Source organism: Gorilla gorilla, chromosome 9, assembly GCF_029281585.2.
Source record: "Gorilla gorilla gorilla isolate KB3781 chromosome 9, NHGRI_mGorGor1-v2.1_pri, whole genome shotgun sequence".
NCBI lineage: Eukaryota > Metazoa > Chordata > Mammalia > Primates > Hominidae > Gorilla > Gorilla gorilla.
Genome location: NC_073233.2, coordinates 22,439,859 through 22,466,142, shown reverse-complemented (window position 1 = coordinate 22,466,142; position 26,284 = coordinate 22,439,859). Strand labels below are relative to the sequence as shown.

Genomic DNA, 26,284 nt, shown 5'->3' with positions numbered 1-26,284 from the left:
CATTGGGTAACTTCACCCATTCCAAATGGGAGAAATTGGCCAAAACAAAGGGGCTACAGGCCCTATGCAAGTCTGAAATCCAGCAGGGCAGTCAAATGTTAAAGCTTCAAAATGATCTTCTTTGACCCCATGTCCCACATCTAGGTCAAACTGATGCAAAAGGTGGGCTCCCATGGCCTTGGGCATGACTTTAGTCACCCTGTTGAGATATCAACTTAGGTCTTATTCATTCTTTCTATTTATCTGTACCTATGAACCATCCTTACCTCCCCCAAACCCTCCCATTATCCTTCCTAGCCTCTGATAACCATCTTTCTACTCTCTATCTCCATGAGCTCAATTGTTTTGATTTTTAGATCCATAAATAAGTGAGAACACATGATGTTTGTCTTTCTGTGCCTGGCTTACTTCCCTTGGCATAATGACCTCCAGTTCCATCATGTTGTTGCAAATGACAATCTCATTTTTATATGACTGAGTAGTACTCCACTGTGTATAAGTACCACATTTTCTTTACTCATTCATCTGTTGATGGACACTTAGATTGCTTGCAAACTTTGGTATTGCAGACAGTGCTGCAATAAACATGGGGATGCGGATATCTCTTTGATATACTGATTTCCTTTCTTTTAGGCATATACCAGCTGTGGGACTGCTAGATCATATGGTAACTCTATTATTAGCTTTTTGAGGAACCTCCAAATTGTGCTCCATAGTGGTTGTACTAATTTACATTCTCACCAACAGTGTACAGGGATTCCCATGTTTTTGCCAGCATTTGTTATTGACCGTCTTTTGGATATAAGTCATTTAACTGGGGTGAGATGATAATGTCATTGTAGTTTTGATTTACATTTCTCTGACTAGTGATGTTGAGCAACTTTTCATATGCCTGTTTGCCATTTGTATGTCTTCTTTTGAGAAACGCCTATTCAAATATTTTACCCATGTTTTAATTGGATTAATAGATTTTTTCCAAAGAGTTGTTTGAGCTCCTTATATATTCTAGTTATAAATCCCCTGTCAGATGAGTAGTTTGCAAATATTTTCTCCCATTATTGGGATTGTCTCTTCAGTTTGTTGATTGTTTCCTTTGCTGTGCAGAAGATTTTTAACTTGGTTTGATTCTATTTGTCCATTTTTGCTTTGGTTGCCTGTTCTTGTGGGATATTACTCAAGAAATCTTTGCCCAGACCAATATCCTGGAGAGTTTCCTCAATGTTTGCTTGCAGTAGTTTCATACGTTGAGGTCTTGTCTAAGAATTAAGTTTTTAATTCATTTGGATTTGATTTTTGTATAAGGCTAGTGATGGGGTCTAGTTTCATTCTTCTGCATATGAATATCCTGTCTTTCTAGCCCCATGTATTGAAGAGATTGTCTTTTCCCCAGCATGTATTCTTGGCAGCTTTGTTAAAAATGAGTTCACTGTAGGTGTGTGGATTTGTTTCTGGGTTCTCTATTCTGTTCCATTGGCCTATGTGCCTGTTTATATGCCAGTACTATGCTGTTTTGGTTACTATAAGTTTTAGGATTTTTTTTCTATTTCTGTGAAGAATGTCATTGGTATTTTGATGTGGATTGCATGGAATTTCTAGATTGTTTTGGGTAGCATGGACATTTTAACAATATTGATTCTTCCAATTCATGAACACAAAATATCTTTCCATTTTTTGATTTCCTCTTCACTTGCTTTCATCAGTGTTTTATAGTTTTCCTAAGAGAGATCTTTTACTTTTTTAGTTAATTTTTAGACGTTTAATTTTATTTGTGACTATTGTAAGTGGCATTACTTTTTAATTTCTTTTTCAGATTGTTCACTGTTAGAATATAGAAATGCTACTGATTTTTACATGTTGATTTTATATCCTGCAACTTTGCTGAACGTGTTTATCAGTTCTAATAGGGTTTTTTGTGGAGTCTTCAGGTTTTTCCAAATATAAGATCATATCATCTGTAAACAAGGATAATTTGACTTCATCCTTTTCAATTTGGATACCCTTTGTTTTTTTCTCTTGTCTGATTGCTCTAGCTAGGACTTCCAGTAATATGTTGAATAACAGTGTTGAAAGTGGACATCTTTGTCATGTTCCAGATCTTAGAGGAAAGGCTTTCTGTTTTTCTCCATTGAGTATGGTATTTGCTGTGTGTCTGTCATATACGGCTTTTATTATATTGAGGCATATTCCTTCTATCCCCAGTTTTTTTAGGGTTTTTAAATCAGGAAGGGATGTTGAATTTTATCAATGCTTTTTCAGCATCAGTTGAAATGATCATATGATTTTTGTCCTTCATTCTGTTGATATGATGTATCACATTGATTGATTTGTATATGTTGCGCCATCCTTGCATCCCAGGGATAAATCCCACTTGGTCATGATGAATGATATTTTTTAATGTATTGTCAGACTTGGTTTACTAGTATTTTGTTGAGGATTTTTGCATCAATATTCATCAGAGGTAATATGGCTTCATATATATATATGGCTACATATATATATGGCTTCATATATATATATGGCTTCATATATATATGGCTTCATATATATATATGGCTTCATATATATATGGCTTCATATATATATATGGCTTCATATATATATATATATGTATGGCTTTGTCTGGTTTTGGTATCAAAGTAGTACTGGCCTTGTAGAATGAGTATGGAAGTATTCTGAGAGATGATTTTTATTTCTTTCTTTCCGGGGTGGATTCTGGCAGGCTACTTAATATGTCCTTTCTAAATTGAAATGACAAAGCACAGAAGAATCTATTCCTAAAAGAGTTTGGTGTGTAAGGTTGTGCCTTCTTTTTTACTGTTAGTTTTTGTATACTGGAGCATACTGGTCCCAATTTAAAGCCCCCTCAATTCCCATTTTATCAAGCTCTGTCTACCTATACTTTGCATAGTTCTTCTTTTTATCTTATCAGTCTATTAATGTGGGGTTAATTTTTTAGGGGTTTTCTACCATGGCTTGAAGATTTGGAGAAGGACATTTTCTAGATCTGATTGTGACACTTATTCCTTCAAGGTGACTGGTGGTGCTGTTACCTCTTTCTTGTCCATTTGAAGATTGTGAAATGCCATTTTAGAGAGCAACTGTAAGACATTTGAAAATACAGTTTTCTGTTTGAGAGCTCAGAATAGCAGTCACATCAGAATCTTTCTTCTCCTTGGACAGTGATCCTTTTCTGGTGACTAGGAACAAGAAATTGGTTTCATTGTGGTTCACTGTGTAGCTTATTTAAAATAATTTAATTTTAAAAGCAGAAAGAATACAGGCTTAAAAGTAAGATTGACTAAAATGGATAATAATTTCTACCTTATATAATAATTGTGAAGATTAAATGAAATAATAAATGTAAAATATCCAGCCCAGTGCCTCACTGAGTTTAGTTCTCAATGTATATTTGTTGAATTAATGCATGAATGAAGTGGGGTGATTATTGGAAAACTAGATGACTGGTTATGTTGCTACATGAAAATCATATGTTTATAATGAGAAAGGCCTTGTACTTTTTCTGTTTGGCACACTCCATTAGAGATCCTAAATGATTGTATCATAGAAAGCATATATATATATATATATATATATATATATATTTCAAATTATGGTAAATATAGTTACATCGTGACACCACCCATTATAATTTGACATCAGTTTGGCTATATTTGGACAAAGCATGCTTCTCTTTTCAAATACAGTCATGGTATAACATCAATTTCTGATACAATACATTTCTTAGGTCCTGCTATAGACCATTATGTGTACTGGAAGGCACTGAAGGGTTTCACCATGAGGCTGAGTCTGATTGGTAGGACCTACTACTTTGGGTTAAATCTAAACAGGCTTGGTTATTAAAGTGTCACTAACATCCAAATGGAAGACAGATTTATCTTTAAAGCTAGCCACAGCACACAAAGCAGTGCAAATACTGTTAGAAGTATTTATTTGTGGATTGGTGAGATCTTCACAGGACTTTCTTAATTCAATTTATTTAACAGATTGGTCAAATTTATCGATGCTGGATATGTGCTTGAAAGGTGCAAAACTTGTCTAATTTTATATCCATTTCTACTTTTAAGTGATAGATATTCTGGTAATGTTGAAGTGATAGCTAGAGAGTTCTTCTTCTAACTTCAATACTAATTATACGATCTTGGGCAAGCTACTTGCTAGATCTTAGCTCGTTGGCAGAATAAGGAAGTCAGACTAACCTAAATGATTTGATAATGTCCTTTCAGTTCTATGTGTCAAATATGTCATTGTTGAGCTTACCAAGATTTTAATGCTAGCTACTTTATTAAAGCTGCCAGTAATAAAGGTGGAACATTTTAAGCCATAAAGTAAAATCATTTCTTAAAGTGCTTTTATAAAATAAGTAATTTTATAATTTTGAAAAAATATTTAGCTAGGCTTATTTTTACACATATACACTGCAGGTCTTTTATATATCTTGGATAAAGAAACAATTCAATATCCCAAACAATCAGTGTGAATTTTTCAAAATTGAAACAGGAAAAACATTCTATATTTAGGCTGAAACAGTCTTCACCTAAGTTTAAATGTTTATGGGACTTTGGCTAAGCCTGTCATAAGCTTTACTATATTGTTGATTTTTAAACCTCAACTATGTTTAGAAATGAATATTCATTATTGTAATCATTATGACTGTGAACTATGATCTGAGAATTATATGTGGAATGACATTTTTGTAGACCCTTATGTAATAGTTAATCAGAATTTAACCTTTTCTGTTCCTAAACCATTAGTCTGAAAAGAAATTTTCTAACTAAAGCTATTTGGTTAGAATAAATAGATTTTTTTGTTATTAACTAGACTGTTAATAACTACACTGTTATTAACTAGACTGTTAATAACTACACTGTTATTAACTAGACTATCTGTGTTAATAACTAGACTGAGAAGAAAAAATGTTACTACTCATTAGTTATGGCTCAAACAGTATAATTTGTATTAGAAAATTTTAAGGCCATTTGCAAAAGTATTCTCCCCTTCTGCAGATTGTCTGTTCATTCTGCTGATTGATTATTTTGCTGTGCAGAAGCTTTTTAGTTTAACGTAGTCTCATTTGTCTATTTTTGTTTTTGTTTCTTTTGTGTTTGAGGTTTTAGTTATGAATTCTTTGCCTAAACCAATGCCCAGAAGAGTTTTCCTTAAGTCTTCTTCTGGTATTTTAATAGTTTCAGTCTTACATTTATGTCTTTAATCCATCTTGAGTTGATTTTTGTATATGGGGAGAGATAGGCATTCAGTCTCATTCTCCTGCATATGCAATCCAATTTTCCCAGCACCATTTATTGAAAAGAATGTCCTTTTGCCAATACATGTTCTTATCAATTTTGTCAAAGATCAGCTGGCTCTAGGTATGTGGCTTTATTTCTGAGTTCTCTATTCTGTTCCATTGATCTACATGTCTATTTTTACACAAGTACCATACTGTTTTGATTACTATAGGCTTGTAGTATAATTTGAAGTCAGGTAATATGATGCCTCCAGCTTTGTTCTTTTTGCTTAGGATTGCCTTGACTCTTGGGGCTCTTTTTTGGTTGCATATGAATTTTAGGGTTGTTTTTTTCTAATTTGATTAAAAATGACATTGGTATTTTTATAGAGATTGAATTGAATCTCTAAATTGTTTGGGGGCAGTATGGTCATTTTAACAATACCGGTTCTTCTAATCCATGACCATTGGATGTTTTTCCATTTGTTTATGTCATCTACAATTTTTTTCATCAGTGTTCTATAGTTTTCCTTGTACAGCTTTTTCACCTCTTTGTTTAAATATATTCCTAAGTTTTTTTTTGTAGCTATTGTAACTGGGATTGCCTTCTTTCTTTGGTTTTCAGCTAGATTTTTTAGGTGTTTAGAAATGCTACTACTGTTTAGTGGAGCTAACAGTTACTGAGCAGCTATCTAGTCAAAATTTTAGCAAACTACTTCAAAAGAATAATTTCCTGTGAAACAGTGTGATTAAACTTGACTAAATTTTTTTGCCTTTTATTTTTTAACCTTAATATCATAAAATTGTTAATCACATATATAATAAATATAATGATGTACCACTTGTGCTGCCTCATTTATAGACGCTGTCTTTCCTTCCTAATATGCAATGATTTTGTATAGTATGTTAAATCAGAAACTATTGATTGGGTATCTATTATTTGCAAGGCACCATTATTGGTGCTAAGCATTCAAAAATAATTAGATCATATCTTCAGTGAGCTTACAGTGTATCAAGCAAGATAAGATACATGTGCATAATTACACATAAAGTTTAAAATACTGATAAACACCACAAGAAAAGTGCGAATCAAGTGTTAAGGATTTATATTTTATATCTCCTTTAGAGCTATGTGCTTTGAATTCTCCTCAGCTCCTAACACAGAGCCTTACACATGGAACAAATTCAACTGATGTTAGTTTAAAGGGTGAGCTGTGAAATTATTTTGTAAGCTTATACCTATTCATTTAATAACATTCATATTATCCAAGACAAACTTAAAATCTTCAATCTGAATAGAATGATATTTATACTAAAATCATATGTTTTGTTAGACAGAATATGGATATTTTAATTTTTGTGAATACCTTCTGTCTTTTCACTGGACTCAATTTTCTGATTTCTATTTCAAGGCCCATTCTACTAAATCTTACCTGATATCCTACTGTCCAGTTTACTCAGCTTTGAAAAGGATTATGGAATGTGGCTGTACCTCTTCCTTTCTCTAATGTATCAGTAATCACAACTCACAAGAACCAGCTCTATGGAATCTCAGAGTTTATGTGGTCTTGCCTTCCTTAGGTACAACCCACTTCAAAGGGCTGTAAGATAAATGATTATCAGAGCTTTAAAAGAAGCAATTAACACTACTCTTTTCCTGAAAAGTAATTGTATTATTCACTCAATTTGAAGGATTCATGTCAACTTTTTTTAAAAAATAGATTTATTTCCAAAAATATGTTTTTCTGCATTTTTCACTAGTTCAAGTTTCCCAAAGGACTCAAGATTGAGTAAAATTGACATTCATTTGATCTTTTTAATGATTGAGGTAAAAAGCATAAATGATAACCAAGGACTGTTAGCATCTCTAAGATTTCCTGACTCTTTAATACTCATAGTAGGATATACTGGTTATGATACCAGCTACAGGACTATATAGTCAACATGTTTCATCTCGTAACCATCTTGACTCCATTCAGTATAGAACTTTTTTTCACTGCCTTAATCCAAGCAGACATTTTCAGAAGCTTGACCTGTCCCCATTTGGAAGACATCTGGCTGAATTTCAAAGGAAGATGATACAACAGAGTAAAAGAGAAACCAAAAAGATGCCCCCCTCATTTTGCCTAAGTGCTAGCAATTTGACTGACTCTGCTTGTGAATTTTTCTTGCCACTGAGTCATTACATACAGAATTATGAAACTTTAATTTCTTTAGAGGCTTGTTATATTAGAAAAATTGTTCCAAAGAAAGCAACAATCATGACATAAGCACATCTGGCTCTTGCAAATTATTCTTTATTAAGCTTTCATTTAATTACATGTGCTGAAAGGTCTGTTTTTGATTACTGTAATTTTTTTTATTTGTCCATCTGAATGATAGAAATGCTGGAAATTACATTCAAACCACCTGTTTTTTCTCCCCTACTCATATGGCAAAGTTTGAGCTATTTTCTCCGTGGTTGATGATCTAGGAAGCTTTCTATTTATTATGATATAAATGTGACCATCAAGGTAGTGGCTTAACTTTGATTATAAGAAGAAAAGAAAATATTTGAATGAAGTTTTCAAGCATTGAACAGTGTTAAGATTGGAGTATCTGACTTCTGGTTAACCATAGCAGATTAACATTTTCATTTATTGCCAGTTTTACCCAAATCCTAGTAAATCGATGGTTAAGGATTATAGGTGTAAACCTTCAAGTAGAAATGGAAAGAGAAGACAAAAAATTTGGAATATGAGAAGTGGATAGATGAGTTATAACTGTCTTAGCAAAAAAGAGAAAGCTGATACCTAAGCTTTAGGAGTGTAAAGCCAAAAAGAATCAAGCCCAGTTGGGAGCTGAACCTCTAAAATGCTTAGGATTGAAGGCATCATGTATCATTAAAGGAACAGTTGTAAAAGGTGGAACTGTAGACAGGATGACTGGTTGAAAATAGACATAAGATGATGCCTCCCTAATGTCATGCAACCTGGTAACTACCATCCCTGCCTCCTCCCTTCCAGCCCCATGAGCACATAACCTTACAGAAGTCACTGGAGATTTATTCTTTTGAAAAGTAGAACTTGAGAGGTTTATGTCTTGGGACACCAGGAATAGCTGAGAATGAGCGATGTGCCATGGTGAAAATCAGGGAATCTGCAGGATAGACCAGACTATGAGATTCTTCTCCTGCCTTCTCTTGCTTGGCTCATGTAATGATGACGTACAAGTCCATACACAAATCAAGGCAAGAATTTGAAGACATCTCTCCAAGAAAATGGTCTAGTCTAAGATAAATGACCTTTAGATATTGACATTTGTGATTTCCCAATGAAAAAGCAGACTTTCTGCATCATTACCTTATGCTGGAGCCCATAAATCAATAAGTCTACCCCATACTTAGACCTTCCAGTCAGCTTTTTAGAATGTTGCTGTTATATATGAACAAACAGCCAATGAATACCAGACACTTTAGAAAAGCCCCTAATATGAAAGAGTTCAAAGACCTTGGAAGAAAAGAGTGGTAACAATGCAGAGAACAGAAAACATTAAAAACAAACCCAAATCTATAATTAATATTATCAAACAGAATAGAGAACAGGATGCTATAAAAAGAAGCAATCAGAGAATAAGAGTATCTTTAAAAATATAATGGTAGAAACTTTAAAACATTCAGAGAAGTTTTGGAAGATGAAGTTGCAAAAACTCTGTCATAGAGTATAACAAAATGTCAAAGATTAGCAAATAGAAAAAATAAAAATAGAGGGTTAATAAGGAAATCTAATATTTATCAAATATGAATACAGAGGAGAGAAAATTATCAATGAAAAACATCAAAAAAGTTTCCTAGAATACAAAGACATGAGTTTGGATTGAAAAGACTGAACAATGAATGTAAAAGTCAACAGAAGGACATAATAGTGAAATTTCAGAACATTCAGTGGAAAGGGAAGATCCTGATGCTTTTAGAGGAGGAAATAGATTACATACAAAGGAATGTATGTATCAGGAAGCAAAATAGTGTCAGGCTTCCTTAATAACAAGAATAGGAAGGCAACATATCAATATCTTTGGAATTCTGAGGCAGAATTATTTTCAACTTAGAATTCTATACCAGTCAAACTACAACTAAGTGAGAAGAATATTAGTTCGTAAATAATTAATCTCACATTCACCTTTCTCAGGAAGCTCTTGTACCAAAATGAGACAGTTAACTAAAAGGGAAGAAAACATGATACCCGGGAAACAAGGACACCAGTACAAGAGAGGCAAAAGGAATTACAAGTGCCATAGATCTGCAGTAGGTAGGCCTGAGGAATAAATTAGTTCAGATTTGGAGCAAGAAGACTGAGAATTCCAGAAAGGATGTCTCCAAGGGAGAAACCAGGATTCAGAGATTACCTGATATATTCAATTACGTTGGGTAGAGTTTTACTGATTTCATGCAGAGTTTGAGAATTAGTGATAGTTACATAAAAATTATGAAAACAAAATATGAGGCAAATCTTAAATCTAACAAAATAAAAAGTTGAGAAATAAAATTAAGTATAGTTTACTACATAGCTATTATCTTCATAAAATAATATAAAACAGTAAACACTAATTTTAAAATTTGTGACATTAACATTAAGAGATTGGAGAGAGAAGCATGGGAGCACATGTGGGGTTCAATGTAGGAAAGTGAAACTTTCATTTTCCTTTATACTGTAGATAATGATATAACATTTAGAATGATTTACAAATAAGGATATAAATACAAGTTAAACCATTAAATGAATTGAAGGGAATGGTCTCCACAGAACAGGGGGTGAGATAAGGAGGATCAGGGTAGGAAAATGAAGGTCATCCTGCAAGCTGTGGAGACTGTGCACTGTACATTTTGGTCATGCTCTTTTTGTTGTTGTTGTTTTGGTTTTTTGTTTTTTAAAACCTTCAAGTACTATTTATCTTGTAAAGCTGTATACAAGAATGACTTTGACAAAAATGAAAATTATATGAAAAGAGGTTAGCCCACCTGTCTTTCAATCTTTGGCTTTAATTTAGTGAAATCAACATATTTTGAGGTTGATAATTTAAAGATTTGTAATGTCAGATTGTCTGCTTATCATGTCTCAGAGAAGAGGAACCATTTTAAGCTGAGTAAATAGAATGAGTAATAAGATCATTGGTTTGCCAAAGAGAACTATAGAAAATACTTCAGAAAAGGCCTTGAAACAGCAATGAGAATATGATGAAGATAAATGTGGAATCCCAGGCAAAGGCAGGACCTGAAGAGAGAAGTGTGGTGATCTGTTTGGAAGCATGAAGGAAGCACTTTGTTACCTGGTTTGGGTTCAGAGAAGCTTGACTTAAAAAACAACAAAACTGCTACCAATCTGGCCATATTCTCTTGAGGATTATGTTATACGCTGCCTAGAAATAAGACCCTGGATAAACAATGACTGCCACTAGGCCTTAGTGGCCTTGGGAACAGCACTCATTATTCAGAAGGGTCAGAATACCCAGAGATGCAGAGTCAGAGCTGAATAAGAATGATACAGTTCTTCCAAGAATCCTTAGAAATGTTCAGGTTAGTTTCTTAATTCATGAATATTAATATTAAACAAGTGGACATCCAAGACATTTAAATAACTTTTAATAAAGATTTTAGGCATTAAAAAGCATCTTAGAGGCTACTTAGTTGAATTCCTTTTTGTACAATTAAAAAAAAAAACCTGAATTCTAAAGAGATCAAATCCTTTGTCCAGGATCATAAAGTTGTTGCTAGAAGGACCAGAAACAGAACTATGGCTCCCATACCTGTCCTTTTTCTTTCTGTTTTATTATTTGCCTTCTCTTAGCTTCCTTTTTTAAAAATAGTGAAAAAGAAATTACAAGGCTGTGTGAGAAATCTAACAATATGGTAAGTTTTTTCTTTTGAAACTCAATTTCAGCTGCATTTAAAGAGATCAATGTTTGTCTTCCCTGTTTTGCAGCAGCTCTATGCCGCTCAGCTGGCCAGCATGCAGGTGTCACCTGGAGCAAAGATGCCATCAACTCCACAGCCACCAAACACAGCAGGGACGGTCTCACCTACTGGGATAAAAAATGAAAAGAGAGGGACCAGCCCTGTAACTCAAGTTAAGGTATACTCGCCTTGCAGCATTGTGGAAACAGTTTAGAAAAAAGTTTCACAAGAAAGATAGTGAAGCAGGCTATGTTGGGCATAAACAGCAGGAAGCATAGCAACATAAAGCAACCCCAAAATGTCCCTCTTTATGGTAAATTTCATAATTGAGCATTGAGAAACAGGTGTTTCCCTTTTGATAACAATAGTGCCGTATTGTGAGATCTTTACCTCAATCTGCAAACTCACTTCTCGAGAGTTTTCCCCCTTTGGATTCTGGCTTTTATTTTTTAATGATCATTGGCATGAATGGCCATGATTTTATTGCCAGTCTTTGTCATGGACTTGTGGCATTTCTCTTCATGTGTCTTAAACAGGCAGGGAGTTAACTTATAGGACCAGAGAATTGGGATATTGAAACATTAGATTTAAAAAGAAGTGCAAAATAGAATTTGATGTCAGACCCTCTATGGTTCATTGATGAAGATCTCTCATTCAAAACTAGTTATAAATGTGGACTTAAAGTATAATTAAAAAATAAATAAATAAAATAAAAAAGAGGACTGTCCTTACAATGAGGACAATGGGACAAATAAATAAAATCATAAATATGAAAAGTCTTAACATGATACCTGATCCATACTGTATCCTTAATAAATGCTCTTTGATTCATGAAAAGAAAATGTGGGCTTTAAGGAATGAGTTGTCATTGCCTAATAACGCTTTTGATGCCATATAGTTGTGATAGGATAAACAGGCTTTCCCAAGTTATGTCTGGGACATAATAGATGTCTTTTCTCACTAATTTTCAGTGTCTTGAAACTGGGCAGCCAGGAGGTACTTGGTGAGAGGGAAATTGATGAGCCACTGCAATTTTGTGCTGCAGCTGGTACCTATAGGTGGTACTTGTTGGTTTTATGATTGCAGTTGCTTTCTATATTGAATTATCAAATTCAAACAGAGGAACAATTGTTTTATATAATTGACTTATCTACTTGGAGGAGTATGCTAAGTACAAATGCTTTATTGTAATATGATTAAAGTACTGCATTTGGAGAAATTTTGCAATTATTAAATCTTCACAAGGGAAACAGCTGAGACCAACCAAATTAATCATTGGATGCTATACAATCACTGAAATTGTTTTGTTTTCTAAAATTTGCATATGGGAATTTTGAGATTCCAGGAAGTCTTTTAAAAAAGTGGATCCCAAATACCAAAGATCTAAAAAAGTGAAAATCACTAAGAGAGGTAGTCTATGTTCCAGCCAAAGGAATTAATTTAATGCCACCTATTCTTTTAGATTCTCCAAAGAAATAGGAGAACATTTATGTTCTGCTGTTAGAAATATTGAGATATGACAATAGGAAGTTTACATTTAATAAGACAGAATCACTTATGGAAACAGACTATTTTATGTTCCCAGAGTTTGTGTTTATGAATAAGAGAACACTCCAACTCAAAGACACTTTGCTTACTCGTAGTTGTTAAAGTATGAGTATATCAAACATCAGTGACTTGAGCTATTGAGTATTAAATATTTTAACATAAATAAGTCATTTTATAAGTAAGTTGACCAACTGGAACTGCACCAAACCAAGTCTTTACTGGATGAGTAAAATGTTCCTTGGTTAAATTCAAGTTTATATCTGCTTTTACTATTCCATCTTTGTGAGCCAGCTGAATTTTATTACTCACTTGACCACATGCAAATTCTTAGAGATCTCTCTGGGTAATTTGACTTGACCATATTCTATGTTAATAACAAAGGAAATATTTGTTTACTTATTAGATTTTTTATTGTATATATGGGTAAAAATATATAGACCAAAACATAAAGCAAATGTTTTAAATTTAAAATATAATTCCTATCTGTTACTGAAGATGTTCTGAAAATAATCTTAAAGTTTGCTAATTTAAAGAACTGTGGTTACCAAAATCTCTCACGTTTCTCTTTATAGTCATTGCTTTTTCTCTGTATATAACATGACTACTTATATTAAATTCAGACAGAATATAGGTAACATTTGCTGAAAGTAACAAAAATAAATATAGATGATCTGATGTACCTTTTCCCCCTAGAACTTTTGTCTACTATAACTGTCAACATCAGAAGTCAGAATGTTTCTGTTAAAATACTGGTTCTACCACTTTTACTAGCTATATCACCTTGGCCAAGCCACTTTGTGTCTTTCTACTTTAGTTTTCTCCTCCGAAAAAAATTGGAGTTAATATTATTATAGGTCTTAAATACACCCTCTAGTATTATAGTGAGTATTCTATAAATGTTAGTGATGGTAGTGATGCTGCTGCTGGTCATTATGATAATAAAGAAGATGGTGTGGTGGTTTTAGTGGTTGTGATTGAAATATCTAGTTGTACACAGGGAGAGATCCTAAATAAACACCTAGAGGATTTCCATTGTCAACTATGATGAAGGAACAAAAACAGATTTACTCTTCCAGCTTAAACAACTAAAACTCAGGACAAAATTGTATAAAACAATGGTTTTCAGACATTTACAATAGCAGTACAGGACAGTGATTCCTATGAGAAGAGAAACAAGTGAGGCAGGCACTACAATTGTTGCAGCTCACTATTGGAAGGAAGTTTCCAGGCAACTATGCAGGAAGCTTCATAGGCTCCTTGAGTAGAGAGACAGAGTTCAGAGTTTAGGGATGCTAATGCAGATGGAATTTGTGAGACAGGGTACCAGAGAGGAGCAAGCTGCATGGAGAATGAATGCTGAAGATCTGCAAAAGGCTGCCTCTGAGCATTTAGCTGAGTACTGATCAGCACATGCATGAAAGAAACAACCTGAGGTAAGGGGAAACACCAGAATGTAGCAAACAAAACAGCTGCAAGATTCACAAAGGACCAGAAATAGCCAGAATGGAAAGACCTCCTGACACATGGGCATCAAGTAGATTCCCCAGAAGGGTATTACCTCAGTACTGGGGAAAAATTACCCCTACTTAGTGGCTGTTCTGACCTTGCCTAAAAATGCTTAGAAGTAAGTCTAGAAAGGGATCAAATTGTTCTGTGTCTCAGAATAAAGTTTTCAAATATTTAAAGAAATACAGAAACTTCGTCACTCCAGAAGGTAAAATTTACAATGTGTAGCATCCATTCAATAAATATCAGGCTTGCAAAGCAGCAAAATATATGAATAATGAGAAAAATCAATCAATAGAAATAGACCCCAAAATGACACAGATGATAGAATTAGTAGGTAAGAAAGTAAAAACAACTATTATAAGAGACTTGCAACTAGAGCCAAATGAGATAAGCATCTGCCTTCCTGAAAAATCACCTATAAAGCTGGACAAAACTGACAAAAACAGTGATTTTGGCATTCTTAAAAATGACCAAAGTTATATACAATCTGAGAAAATATTTATGCCTCTTATATGTAAGAATAGTGGGGGTCTGTGACATTCTGGCCTAGGGCTATTGTTATTTCCCCTTCTACCAGGTTTGGTTAGCACAAAGTTGTCAGGCCAGGGCAGGCTGTGAGGACCAAGAGTTCTGCCATGGTGGAAAGGGATTCACTTAATTGGGAGTTGGTAGGTGATAGCCATGCCCAGTGGTATTATTGGTTAAAGTGGCAATTACTGAATTATAAAACTAAGTAAAAAATTAGAGTATTTCAAAGTTAAAAAAGATGTAATAAACTCCATATGTTCAAGAAGATAGAGGAAAACATGAGCATGATAAAGCAAGACATGAAAAACCTAAATCAAATGTCTACAGATGAACAATACAGTGTTTGAGATTAAAAATATATATATATATACTAGATGGGTTTAGCAACAGCTTAGACATTTCAGAAGAAAAGATTAGTGAACTTGAAGACATAACAATAAAATTATCCAAAATGAAAGGCATAGAAAAAAGACTGGTCAGTACTGTGGGGCAACATCGAATAGACTAATGTATGCAATTGGAGGCCCAGAAAGAAAAGGAAGAAAGAGAAAATTGGATTTGAAGAAGTAATTACTGAAAATGTTCCAAATTTGATCAAAACTTTAAATTTAGATTTTTTAGAAGCTCAGTGAGCCGCAAATAAAAGAAACATGGAGAAAATTAAGTAAACACCTAGCATATAAATCCCTATTATTTAGATGTGAGTAAAGGAACAAACTAGTTCAAACATCCTTTGAATAAAGAGCAAAGGGAAGTAAATTGAAATTAACTACATAAGATAATTTTGACATTCATAATGGATGTAACCATGTTGCTTGAGAACCTGTCCTATGTATAAATATACATAAACGTACATTGCAACGTATGTGACAAATTGCCTTTTCCCTATGAACACACACAAAAAAATCTGTGGCATCACTATATTATCAAACAATAGACTTATTTTCTCTGGTAGTTCAGTAGAAAAGGGGCCTGAAATTTGGAGTCCAATAAATTAGAATTTAAATTCTTTCCCCCGTTATATGGCCTTAGACAAGCGATTTTGTCATTCTGACCTCCATTTTCCTATTTGTAAATTTAGAATAATACTGGCCAGGCTCATAGTTATTGACAGTTAAATGAACTAGTATATGAAAATGCTTAGTACGTGCTTGGTATATAATTGCTTCTTTGCGCATGCTGTTTTTATTTTCTCTTTCTAATCCTCCTTCTCAAGTAGTATTTTCTGGCCTCTCTTTCTGTTCCCCCTTAATCAATGATATTAGTACTGGAAGAGACCTTAGAGATCATCTAGTATCAGACCCTCTTTTCACAGATGAAGAAATTGAGCCCCAGCAAGGTCACATGGTTACTAAGGGGGAAAATGTTCTGTTACCAAACTCTATTGGGTCTTTTAAACAACGGCATTAAAAGCTAGTTCTCTTTGCCTTCTTAAAAGCAAAGTAGGAGTTAACATTTGCTGACAATTTTATTTTAGAACACAATAATGCAGATCTTAAAACTGAACATTTAAATAAATATGCTCATATTATAACTAAATTTCTAGGATGATGAAAGTGTTATTTCAAGTATTTTATGGCAGGATGAATGAGACAAAATAAAGGAAGGAGCTTAGCTTTCAAGCTCCTGGATGAACTACAGTTACAAGCCAGATATTTGAATACTGTCTCAGTGAAGAAGGACATGTATCTTAAAATAGACATTCTGTAAATATATGTAGAAAAGCATATAAAGAAACATCACTTTAAACATGAAAAATAAATTGCATATAGCATAGTATGTGTAACATAATTATAATCTATCCTTGGTCTTTGCAAAAATTAATTTTAAACATGAATAGAGACCAGAATATAGACCATGAAGAGTGCCCACACCCAGAAAGCCACATAGAAGCCGTGTTGTGGCATGTGGCTCCCTGGGCAGGGGCCTAGTACATCAGAAGAAGGCTTTCCATGTTTCCATTTTTAAAGTGCTTGCAATTGTTTGATTTAAAATATATATTAAGAAATTAGCTGCAGAGACTATTTATAGCTACAAGAACTTTTCAGAGAGAGTAACACAAAAGCACTACAGAGCTGCTGAAATTTTAAATAATTCTTTGTAAATGCCCTAGGTTAATTTAGATCCCTGAAAACACATTAGGAAATTAAGCTGTAATGTGAGCTAATTCAGATTTTAATTTGGCAAAAGGAATGATCCAACTACACAGTTAATGTAAATAGAAGCATAACACAGGGAAATTAATGAGGTTTCCTTCTGATGAATCTTCAAGGAGGTAGATAATTAGCTTCTTTTGTTATTATTGTAGGAGAATGCGGCATTGTCTCTGAGGTGTAAAATAACTGTGGCTTACTAAGTGATAATGTGCTTCATTTGTCTTTTGTAAAAATAATTATTTACATTAAACTCTTGTAGGATGAAGCAGCAGCACAGCCTCTGAATCTCTCATCCCGACCCAAGACAGCAGAGCCTGTAAAGTCCCCAACGTCTCCCACCCAGAACCTCTTCCCAGCCAGCAAAACCAGCCCTGTCAATCTGCCAAACAAAAGCAGCATCCCTAGCCCCATTGGAGGAAGCCTGGGAAGAGGATCCTCTTTAGGTAAATGGAAAAGTCAACACCAGGAAGAGACTTACGAATTAGGTAAAAGAAAGCAAACCTGTTTAGTTACGACTGATACTTGTTTCCAAAGTGCTCCTTAGTAAAAGATAATACTCTTATCTTTTCTACTGAAACATAACCCAATTTAGTATCTTCTTTTATTAGAACTTTTGGAAAAGGTCGTAATATAAATCCTGCTGGGATGGATTCTTTAGATGATAATGAGTTCGATCCAGCAAATCATAGACTTAGGAACTTCTATATATGGTCAGTGCTTTGACACTGAAATAATTTTTCAGGGACATAGGACCTGGCTTCAAAGCAACCTTTCAAAAGACCAAAATTTATTTGAAATTTTTATCTTCTATCAAAGTATATGTGAATTTTACATCTTATCCCATATTACTTTTGCATTAAAACAAATGTGAATGACACACTTCAAGAACACATATGAAATACTATTGATATGTAGGAAAAGATGTCGTAATGTCTGGCTCCTTATACTCCCCCATATATGGCCAAGTATCTCTAGGAATATTCATAGCCCTATGTGAAAAGTATGGAGGAAAAAACATGGGTTTTGGCATGAGGCAGGCTTGGACAGAGAGCCTTCATTTTCTAGCTATGTGACCCCAAGAAAGTTATTTAATATTTTCAAGTTCAGTTTCCTAGTATTACTAGCTCATAGGTTATTATGAGGATTAAAACAGAAAAATGCACATTAAATGTCTAGTGCAGTTTAGAACCTAGAAGGCATTCAATTTAAAAAGACTAGAATGAATGATTATCAATACATGTACATATATAAGTGGGATGAAACAATAAATGTGAAAGCAGTTGTCAGTAAGACAGTGCCAAATAAGCATTACCATTATTGTTACTGTACTCTTTGTTTGGAAATTAAGTCTCTTAATTTGTTATACTCTTTGGAAATTAAGAGACTTAATTTCCAAACAGAAACAGATTTAAAGATTAAAGGGACAAGACCTAGCATTTCTTCAGATTACCTTCCTTGTATTATTGAGTCCTGAAGTCTAAAATGCTTATTTCAATAGATAAAATAATGTATAAGAATAGCCATTAACAGCTTAAAAAACATTCTTGCCTACTTTATCTGATTTGATGTTTCACAATAATCTTATGAGTTAGATAGTATATTATTACGCTCATTGGACAAATACATACATTGTGGTTCTTACAGGTAGAATGAGTTGCCCACACTCCTGCAGCTGTTAATTAGCAGAGACAGGACTAGAATCCAGGTCCTCTCACATGTTACTCAAGTGTTCTTTTTGTAAACTCACAGTTAGAATATTTGCTAAATTGTGCTGAGTCTAAGTGAATCTTCTGATAGTGAGATGTTAATCTTCCTCAATGAATTTTGGAATATTGGATCTCTACAGAAGCATATTCTCATTTTGAGTAAGGATGCCTTTTTTGGGACCTGAAAGTTTTCATGCCAAGTTAGTGATATCCATATAGAAGATAGAATTAAATCATTTCCAGCATGTGAATATGAATGCCCCTTGGCCGGATTTTTGGAAGTTGTGAGATGAGGGAAGAAAGCCAACAAGAAGATAAATTATAGAGTTGACCTTGAAATAGCCCTCCTAGAATTCGCTCTGAAATTGTTTGGAAAGCATTTGTTTGCTGTCCTGAGTATCATGAGGGACAGAGATGACTGAGTCACAGACCCTGCTTTTATGGAACTCTACTCAGCAGAGCATATTTCTTAGATCATGAGCTAGAAATGGGCTGAAGTAATAGCACCTATGTTTGAACAGCACTCTCGTCCAGGTGATATTGGATAGAAATGTCCTTTTTACCAGAAAAGCTCCAAAATAAAAGCTGTGGGACCAAAAAGTGACTAACTTAAAAAAAATTCCATGGATAGCTTGGGAATTTTTTCCAAACTCAAATGCATATGCACATGCATTGTACACATCAGACATCCAGTATGAGCTTGATTCTACACTCATTTCTTCTGTCCTGCCTATGTGAGGTGTATACACACACACATACACACGCTATGAAATGATTATACGAGCCCTCAAGCAAGTGGATCACACTAACATTTGTCACAGCAGATGAAACCTATCTATCATCAAAAAATTGCCCTCTTTTTGTCTAAAATTGGAAAATCTTATTCAAAGTATTCATTTTACCCACAGTAAAATGCAAGATATTGTTGGAAATAAGTCAGTTTAATATTGAAGATTTTCCTTCTGTGTTGCATGAAATACACTGGAAGTAAATATTTATTCTCACTTTTTTTTTGAAGCTTTGTAGTTATGCGAAAACCAGTCCCACACATATCGCCTCATTGTCATGAAGAGAGGGAGCTGATCACAGTGGGTGTTCGAGCTGGGGGTGGGGAATGGGTTGTCATTCTCTTGGTAAATAACTGAGGCAGCCTGATGAGAAGAATGCTTCATTAACCAGCCAGCAACTGGGGTACTGGAGAGTACGGTGAATTCCTTCCGCCCCCTCTTTCCTGCAGTGGACATATGAACACACAGATACAGATATCACTAAAGTACACATGTGGCCTCACAGATTTTTTTATTTTTTCTGCGGGCCAGAAGCGACTGTGTTGTATTATCACAGCAACTATAATGGGTAGCCTGGACAAACATCTCTGCCTCCTGCCCACTCCTCAACCCCTTCCTCCCCATAATTTCCCCACAGAAGAGGCAACATTGTGCACCAATTGTACATACAGGCAGAGCAAATACCTTCCCCCAATATGTATACAATTGGAGTCTAGGAACTGTAGTCTGTGAGGAGGTGGGTAGACAGAACCCAGGTAGGCTGGAGTGCTGGGGTTTTCTCCAAGGGCTAAAAGAACCCAGCACAGCTTGGTTGCCTTGGCTCTGTGTTCTATGCATATTATCGTATAGTTTAAAAAATAGCAAATGTGCACCCCTTCCTTGTTCAGAGAATGCAGCTTTCTACAGGGGAGGGGATAGTAGTAGTACTTCTTAGGAGTCTGACCTCACAAGCCTCTAATAATGCATCCTGTGTATGCAGATATCCTGTCTAGTCTCAACTCCCCTGCCCTTTTTGGGGATCAGGATACAGTGATGAAAGCCATTCAGGAGGCGCGGAAGATGCGAGAGCAGATCCAGCGGGAGCAACAGCAGCAACAGCCACATGGTGTTGACGGGAAACTGTCCTCCATAAATAATATGGGGCTGAACAACTGCAGGAATGAAAAGGTAAAACTGCTTCCTTGTGTCACTGGATCTGCTAGACTTATTGGCTCACTCTCATCTGGTTCTTTCCAGGCTCCCAGGTATCAACCTGCAGCCATAGATTTGGGCTTCCAGCTTGAGGGCTGTCTTGTACTTTACTGAAATCTGTCATGTAGCATCTGTAAGCATTATTGTTGATTAACAAATACGCCCTTTCCCACCCAGTGTAAGTTGCCTCCCAACCTACCTGCCTATTGGTGTTTTTCTGTCACATTCTGAAATAGATGTATCTTAAAATAAAGGAGATGTATGATGTTATTAGAATAAAAGTAGAGTACCAGAATATTAAAAAAGGAAGACACATACGTGTTTACAATGAAGACTAATATGTTACCATGACTCACCATTAAATGTAATACTAAACTTCCTGTCAACCAGGACAAAAAATGAAGCAAAACAAAGCAATTTGCAAATTGCATTCATTTAGTTTTTGATCCAGCAAATTATTCATTGTTTATTCTATGATGGACTCTGTTCTAGGCACTGGAGATACAGCAGTGAGCAAATCTGACAAAGATACCTGCTTTCCTAGAGCTTATATTCTAATAGGAGAACACAGACAATGAAGAAATAAACAATTAAATAGAAAATGTAATGGCAGGAAGTCAATAAATGCCATGAGAAAAAATAGAAGCAAGTTAAAGGAATAGGGTGTTATAGGGCTGGCATGTTAGATGAAGTGGTAAGGACTCTCTGAGGAAGTGACATTGACATCTGAATGAAGCAACAGTCCAGGCCATATGAAAGGCAGGAGCAGGGGCATTCCAGGCACTGGGAATGATGAACATGCAGGCCCTTGGAGGATTAGACCAGCACCAAGGAGGCCAGTGTGGCAGGAATGGCACAAGAGACGGCACAGCCGGGGATCATAAAGTAAAAGTGATAGACTGGGCAGAGCTTATTATGACCTGGTACACCCTGGAAAGGCTTTTCATTTTATTCTGAGTGTGATGGGAATCCCTAGACTGATTTTGTCCAGGACATTGACATGATCTGATTTACATATAAAAGGATCATTCTGCCTACTGTGCAAGATTGGACTATATAGGAGGTTAAGAATGGAAAGAGGGAGACTGGTTGAGAGGCTATTAGTAGACTGGGTGAAAAATTCTGATTATTCTGATAGAAGGGTACTAATCTGATCATGGGGGCTCTACCCTCATAACCTCATCTAAACCTAATTGCCTCCCAAAGACCCACCTCCAGTGACCATCACATTGCAGATTGGGGATTCAAGATAAGGGATTCTGAGGGGACACAAAAATTATCTCCGTAGTACCCTATATTGTTGAATTTGTATTATCTGTTGAAGTTCAAGCTTAGACACTATTTTAAGTATTTTAAGTATTTTAAGTATTTCTCATTGACTTTTTAAATTCATTTGGGAGGGAAAAGTCTGAAGTTTAAAAGGATAAAACTTTATTTTGCTTTGGAAAACATGGGAGAGGGATGAGAGATGAGGTTAAGATAGATACATAGATGATAGATAGATAGATAGATAGATAGATAGATAGATAGATAGATAGATAGATAGATAAATTTGAACTTGACCTAAAACATATCACACTGAATATAACTGAGTCCCAGAAGGTAAGCTGCAAAATTGTTTCAATGGAACCAGAAAACCCTGGTTTCCAAGTTGAAGGTAGCTGTTTTCTCAGTAGACAACCTTACTGGGGTTGAATTTGGGGCACGGGAAAAGTTCATTACTAGGGATGTTGTGTTCATGAGCTCTCCTTAACATGATCTCTCTCCTGCATAATGTTACTGTTTTGCACATATATTTTGTGATTCTTGTAGGCTTTGTTTAGTATCTAGAATCAGTATGTATGACTGCTTGCTAGATTAGTTCAAGTCAGAAGAATAAATGAAGGACAGCACTAATGGATTCCTGTGATGGTAGCTTTGGCTTTCTTATAATCAAAATATCAGTCTTAATTTTATGGGGTTCCATGGGGCACTACTTTTTCTTCTGAGCATCAGATTTTCTTCTGAGCCAAAGAGGGTAAATATTAATGTATAATGTGCAATTAAACTGGAAAATGAATTATGACAAATTCAGTTTAACTCTCTTCAAAGTTATTCATGTTGGAATAATCTGTTTCCTTAAATATAAGATCTATCCATTAGATTTATGAATTTGTTCTTTGTAGCTCATAATACAGTTGTAGGTAATTTTTTGTGGTGTTGCTGACATAAAACCTTATAGTTTATTAAGCATACCTCTTCTCTCACTCATTTGGACACTCTTTGCAGAGGAATGTGGCACAGATTTGGGTTTCCTGGGAAACAGGTCATGAGATGAAGATCAGCATGCAGGTTTATTAGGGAGTGCTTTTAGGATTGCTAAGGGAAGGGAGAAGACAAAAGCCTGTACAGCATAGTGAGACCCCATCTCTAAAAAATAAACAAGTTTTAATTTTTTATAAAAACCCAGGACTGTGCAGAGGGAGAGGTTGTGCTCTGGTGCAGTCTCAACTAGGGTCTCTAGCAACCTCATAGGAAGCTTCCAGGCTGCCATGGCCATTCAGAATTGTCCTAAGTTGGGGTGAGAGTGTGAGCTTTTGTACCCCTGCATCAACCAGTCATTGGATAAGTGACGCCATGGGAAGAGGACATGACCTTGAGTGAGGTGACTCTCTCCAGCTAAGGCAATGCTGAAGAGGGCCGACAGCCAAGGGCTAGCTACCAACAGCATTTCCAGCAGCTGAGGGAATAAATCTTCCAGTCCTGAAGCAGGGGGGGATCTGCGCTGCACATCAGTGTCCACTGTGGCTTGTTACATTTAGTAATATTAGATGTATACAAGCCAGTCTTTGTATATATCATAAATGTGGGCCAACACTTACTAATAGGCATAGGGATGCTTATGTCTTTACAGTACTTATAGAATCATATATGTGTCCATATGATTACATGTTTACTCATGATGGGTCTCACTGTATTGGGTAAATCCCTATTTTGGCACTTTAAAATGAAACCTTATTGACTTGATTGGCCAGAACGGCACCAATGGAGTCGTTGTCGACTGTGTCGATGTGTCACGGGGTATTTAGGATCTGTTAAATATATACATTGTAGGGACAATAGACTGTAACGGCACCTTACGAGCTATTCTGCTCCATCATTTCAACATAGCTTCTGTGCATGAATTGTCAGTGTCCTGCCAGCAGATGTCTAAGTTACCGCCCTGGGTTGTAGCTTTCCACACAAAGAACACCAGCCATCTTCACCCCAGTCTAAGTACCAGTGCAATTAGATCATACTATAGCCTAATTGCTTACCAAATTTTGTTGTTTTGACATCTCTAAGATAGAGAGTATTTTAGTCATGACAATACATAACAGAATTTTAATTAGGCTGCTTCTAAGTCTCCTCAGAGCTAAGCTAAGGGCATCTGGCAAGAAGACAGGCAAGGCAGGGTGGGCCTTTTTAATGAAGGGGTAGATGTTAAAGTATGTTCTGTAACTCTCTGACCTTCTTGATGTTTGAATGCTGACTCAGTGAAAGCATTGGTTGGAATGCTTTCCTGCGTAGGTATTATGTGAGCCAGTAGACTGATTACCTACTGATCACAACTGCACATGAAAAGTCAGATTACACATCTGTACACGTGTCCTGAGCTGCTATTCACTTCCTTATCTGGGAATCACTTGAGAAAAATACTTGACCTCATCAGGTGTCAAAGTGAGCTACAGTGGACACTATTATCACACTTTACTTGCCTCTGAAGTATATGGGTAGAATTAAAACTGTAGAGTAAAATAATTGGAGGGAGCATTACATTTGATCAAGTTCAATCACTTCGATTTGCATATGGGAAAACTGAAACCTAGAGAGAGAAAAGGACTTACCCACAGTCATAGTGTATTTGTAGCAGGACAGAAATTAAATCTCAGCTTTCCTGATTCCTAGTTAATTGTATTTCCACTTATAGAACAATACCAGATTCATTTATTAATTTCCTATGATATCTTACATTTTACATTGGCAATCTCAAAGCTTTGATGAAATAAAGCAGGTAATAAATAAAAACAGCGAAGCAGAAAAGCATTTAGCTCCCTGCTTTCTCTATACTTGTCACCTTCTATCTGGGTAGGGTATTCTTTCCTGCCATGGTATCCGTTGCTGCTGGCGCTGGAAAGCTACCAGTCAGGAAATAGAGGATTGAATGGTGCTGGTATAGACAAAGAAACAAAAGAGGTGGCTAGACCAGCAGCAGTCATGGAAAGACAGACTACATGTAGATTACAAAGAACATGGATTTTAGAGTTGATTAATCCTGGGTCTCAGTTCTCCCTGTGCTATTTTCTAACTGTGTTACTTAAGTAAATTATTTAACCTCTCTGAGTCTCAATGATCATTTCTATAAAATGGAGATAATTACCATTTTCTTGAAGGGATGTTTTGAAGAAAAGCATATGTACAGCATATAACTTGCTCAGAAGATGCTCAATTAATATCACATTCTTTCTCACTTTCAGATGGCAGGCAGCTTGTCAAATCTGTTGTTTAGTTTTTAAATTTTTCTTTCTTTGATAGTCTCCACTGGTGAATGAGTCAACCTATTGGTCCTTGGATCCAAAATGTGTTAAAAGAGAAAAAAAGGCTAGTTAGATTCTAACAGGCAGCTTCTTACAAAGTCAGGATATGCATATTTCTTTTTCATTTTTGGAGTAACTTGTATAAACTAGCTACCTGCTAGGATCTGGCTAAAGCCAATATGATAATAATACTCAAATTTGATTATGTTAGTGTGCTAGTGAGCTTTTGTTCCTACTTATTTAATGTATTCTTTAATATATTTCCACAAAAGCAGAATTTTAATCTATAATATTTTTAGAAAAGCTTGACCTGATTCTTGATAGCTATTTACATTTCTTATACCCAAATGATATTTTTCAGTGAATTAAATAGGAAAACAATATCTAATCATTGGGGCACATTGTAAACTTGTTCCCATTTATTTAAGAAGCCATTGTTCATTTTTTTGAAAGTGTAGATTCTTGCATTTCACCCATATGTTTCGAAAATATCAGAATAGTACATCAGTATTACACTGATGTAATACTGCCCCCTTTTATTGGAAAAGAAAAACATACTGGACATCTTCTGCTTCGCATTGTCAATTACCATAGCTCCTTGTTATTCATACAATTGATTCAGGTATTCATTATTGCATGACAGGATAAATTTAGACAGAGGATCAATATAGCTGTACAGCAGTAAGTGAAAGGGGCTTGTGAGAAAATTATTTAGCAAAGTGTGTTGGGAATGAATGAGCTCCTTCTATAGCTCACAGACTAGTGAGGTTTGGTTGTTTTCAAAGGCATATATAGTCCTAATTAATCAGGATTGTCATTTTTGTGAGCAGTTGACTAACATGTTTGTGTTGCTTTTCTATGTCAACCTATTCTCAAGACAACAACTTGTACTATGAAGAATGCGGGGCACATTAGAGATTTTTGCAGTAAGGGAAGAAATTCTAATTGTAATTCTCATTTGCAAAGCAGAGCAGTAGTCACTGTTTAAAAAACATTTGTGTACTACTCTTTCTTTATGTCACGACAATGAATATTTTTATACTGCTTTCTATGCTCCAAATATATTATTACGTATATATTCGCTCTTGAACCTTTCCAAATTCAGGGGTGTCGGTATTACTGTCCTTG

At 35.3% G+C, this 26,284-nt stretch overlaps 1 protein-coding gene across 15 annotated transcripts in view; it reads left to right on the top strand.

Annotated features, from left to right (window-relative positions):
- The window catches only part of SOX6 (SRY-box transcription factor 6), a 641,322-nt gene that overhangs the window by 547,029 nt on the left and 68,009 nt on the right, over positions 1-26,284 (top strand). For 8 of the 15 annotated variants that reach the window (XM_055355890.2, XM_063710998.1, XM_063710997.1 and 5 more), the window contains 3 exons: positions 11,203-11,352; positions 17,175-17,400; positions 20,389-20,576. In XM_055355890.2, coding sequence (XP_055211865.1) covers positions 11,203-11,352; positions 17,175-17,400; positions 20,389-20,576 — 564 coding nt within the window. The remainder of the gene's footprint in view (positions 1-11,202; positions 11,353-17,174; positions 17,401-20,388; positions 20,577-26,284) is intronic. The other 7 variants (XM_031015782.3, XM_055355891.2, XM_063710999.1 and 4 more) reach the window with 1 other exon arrangement.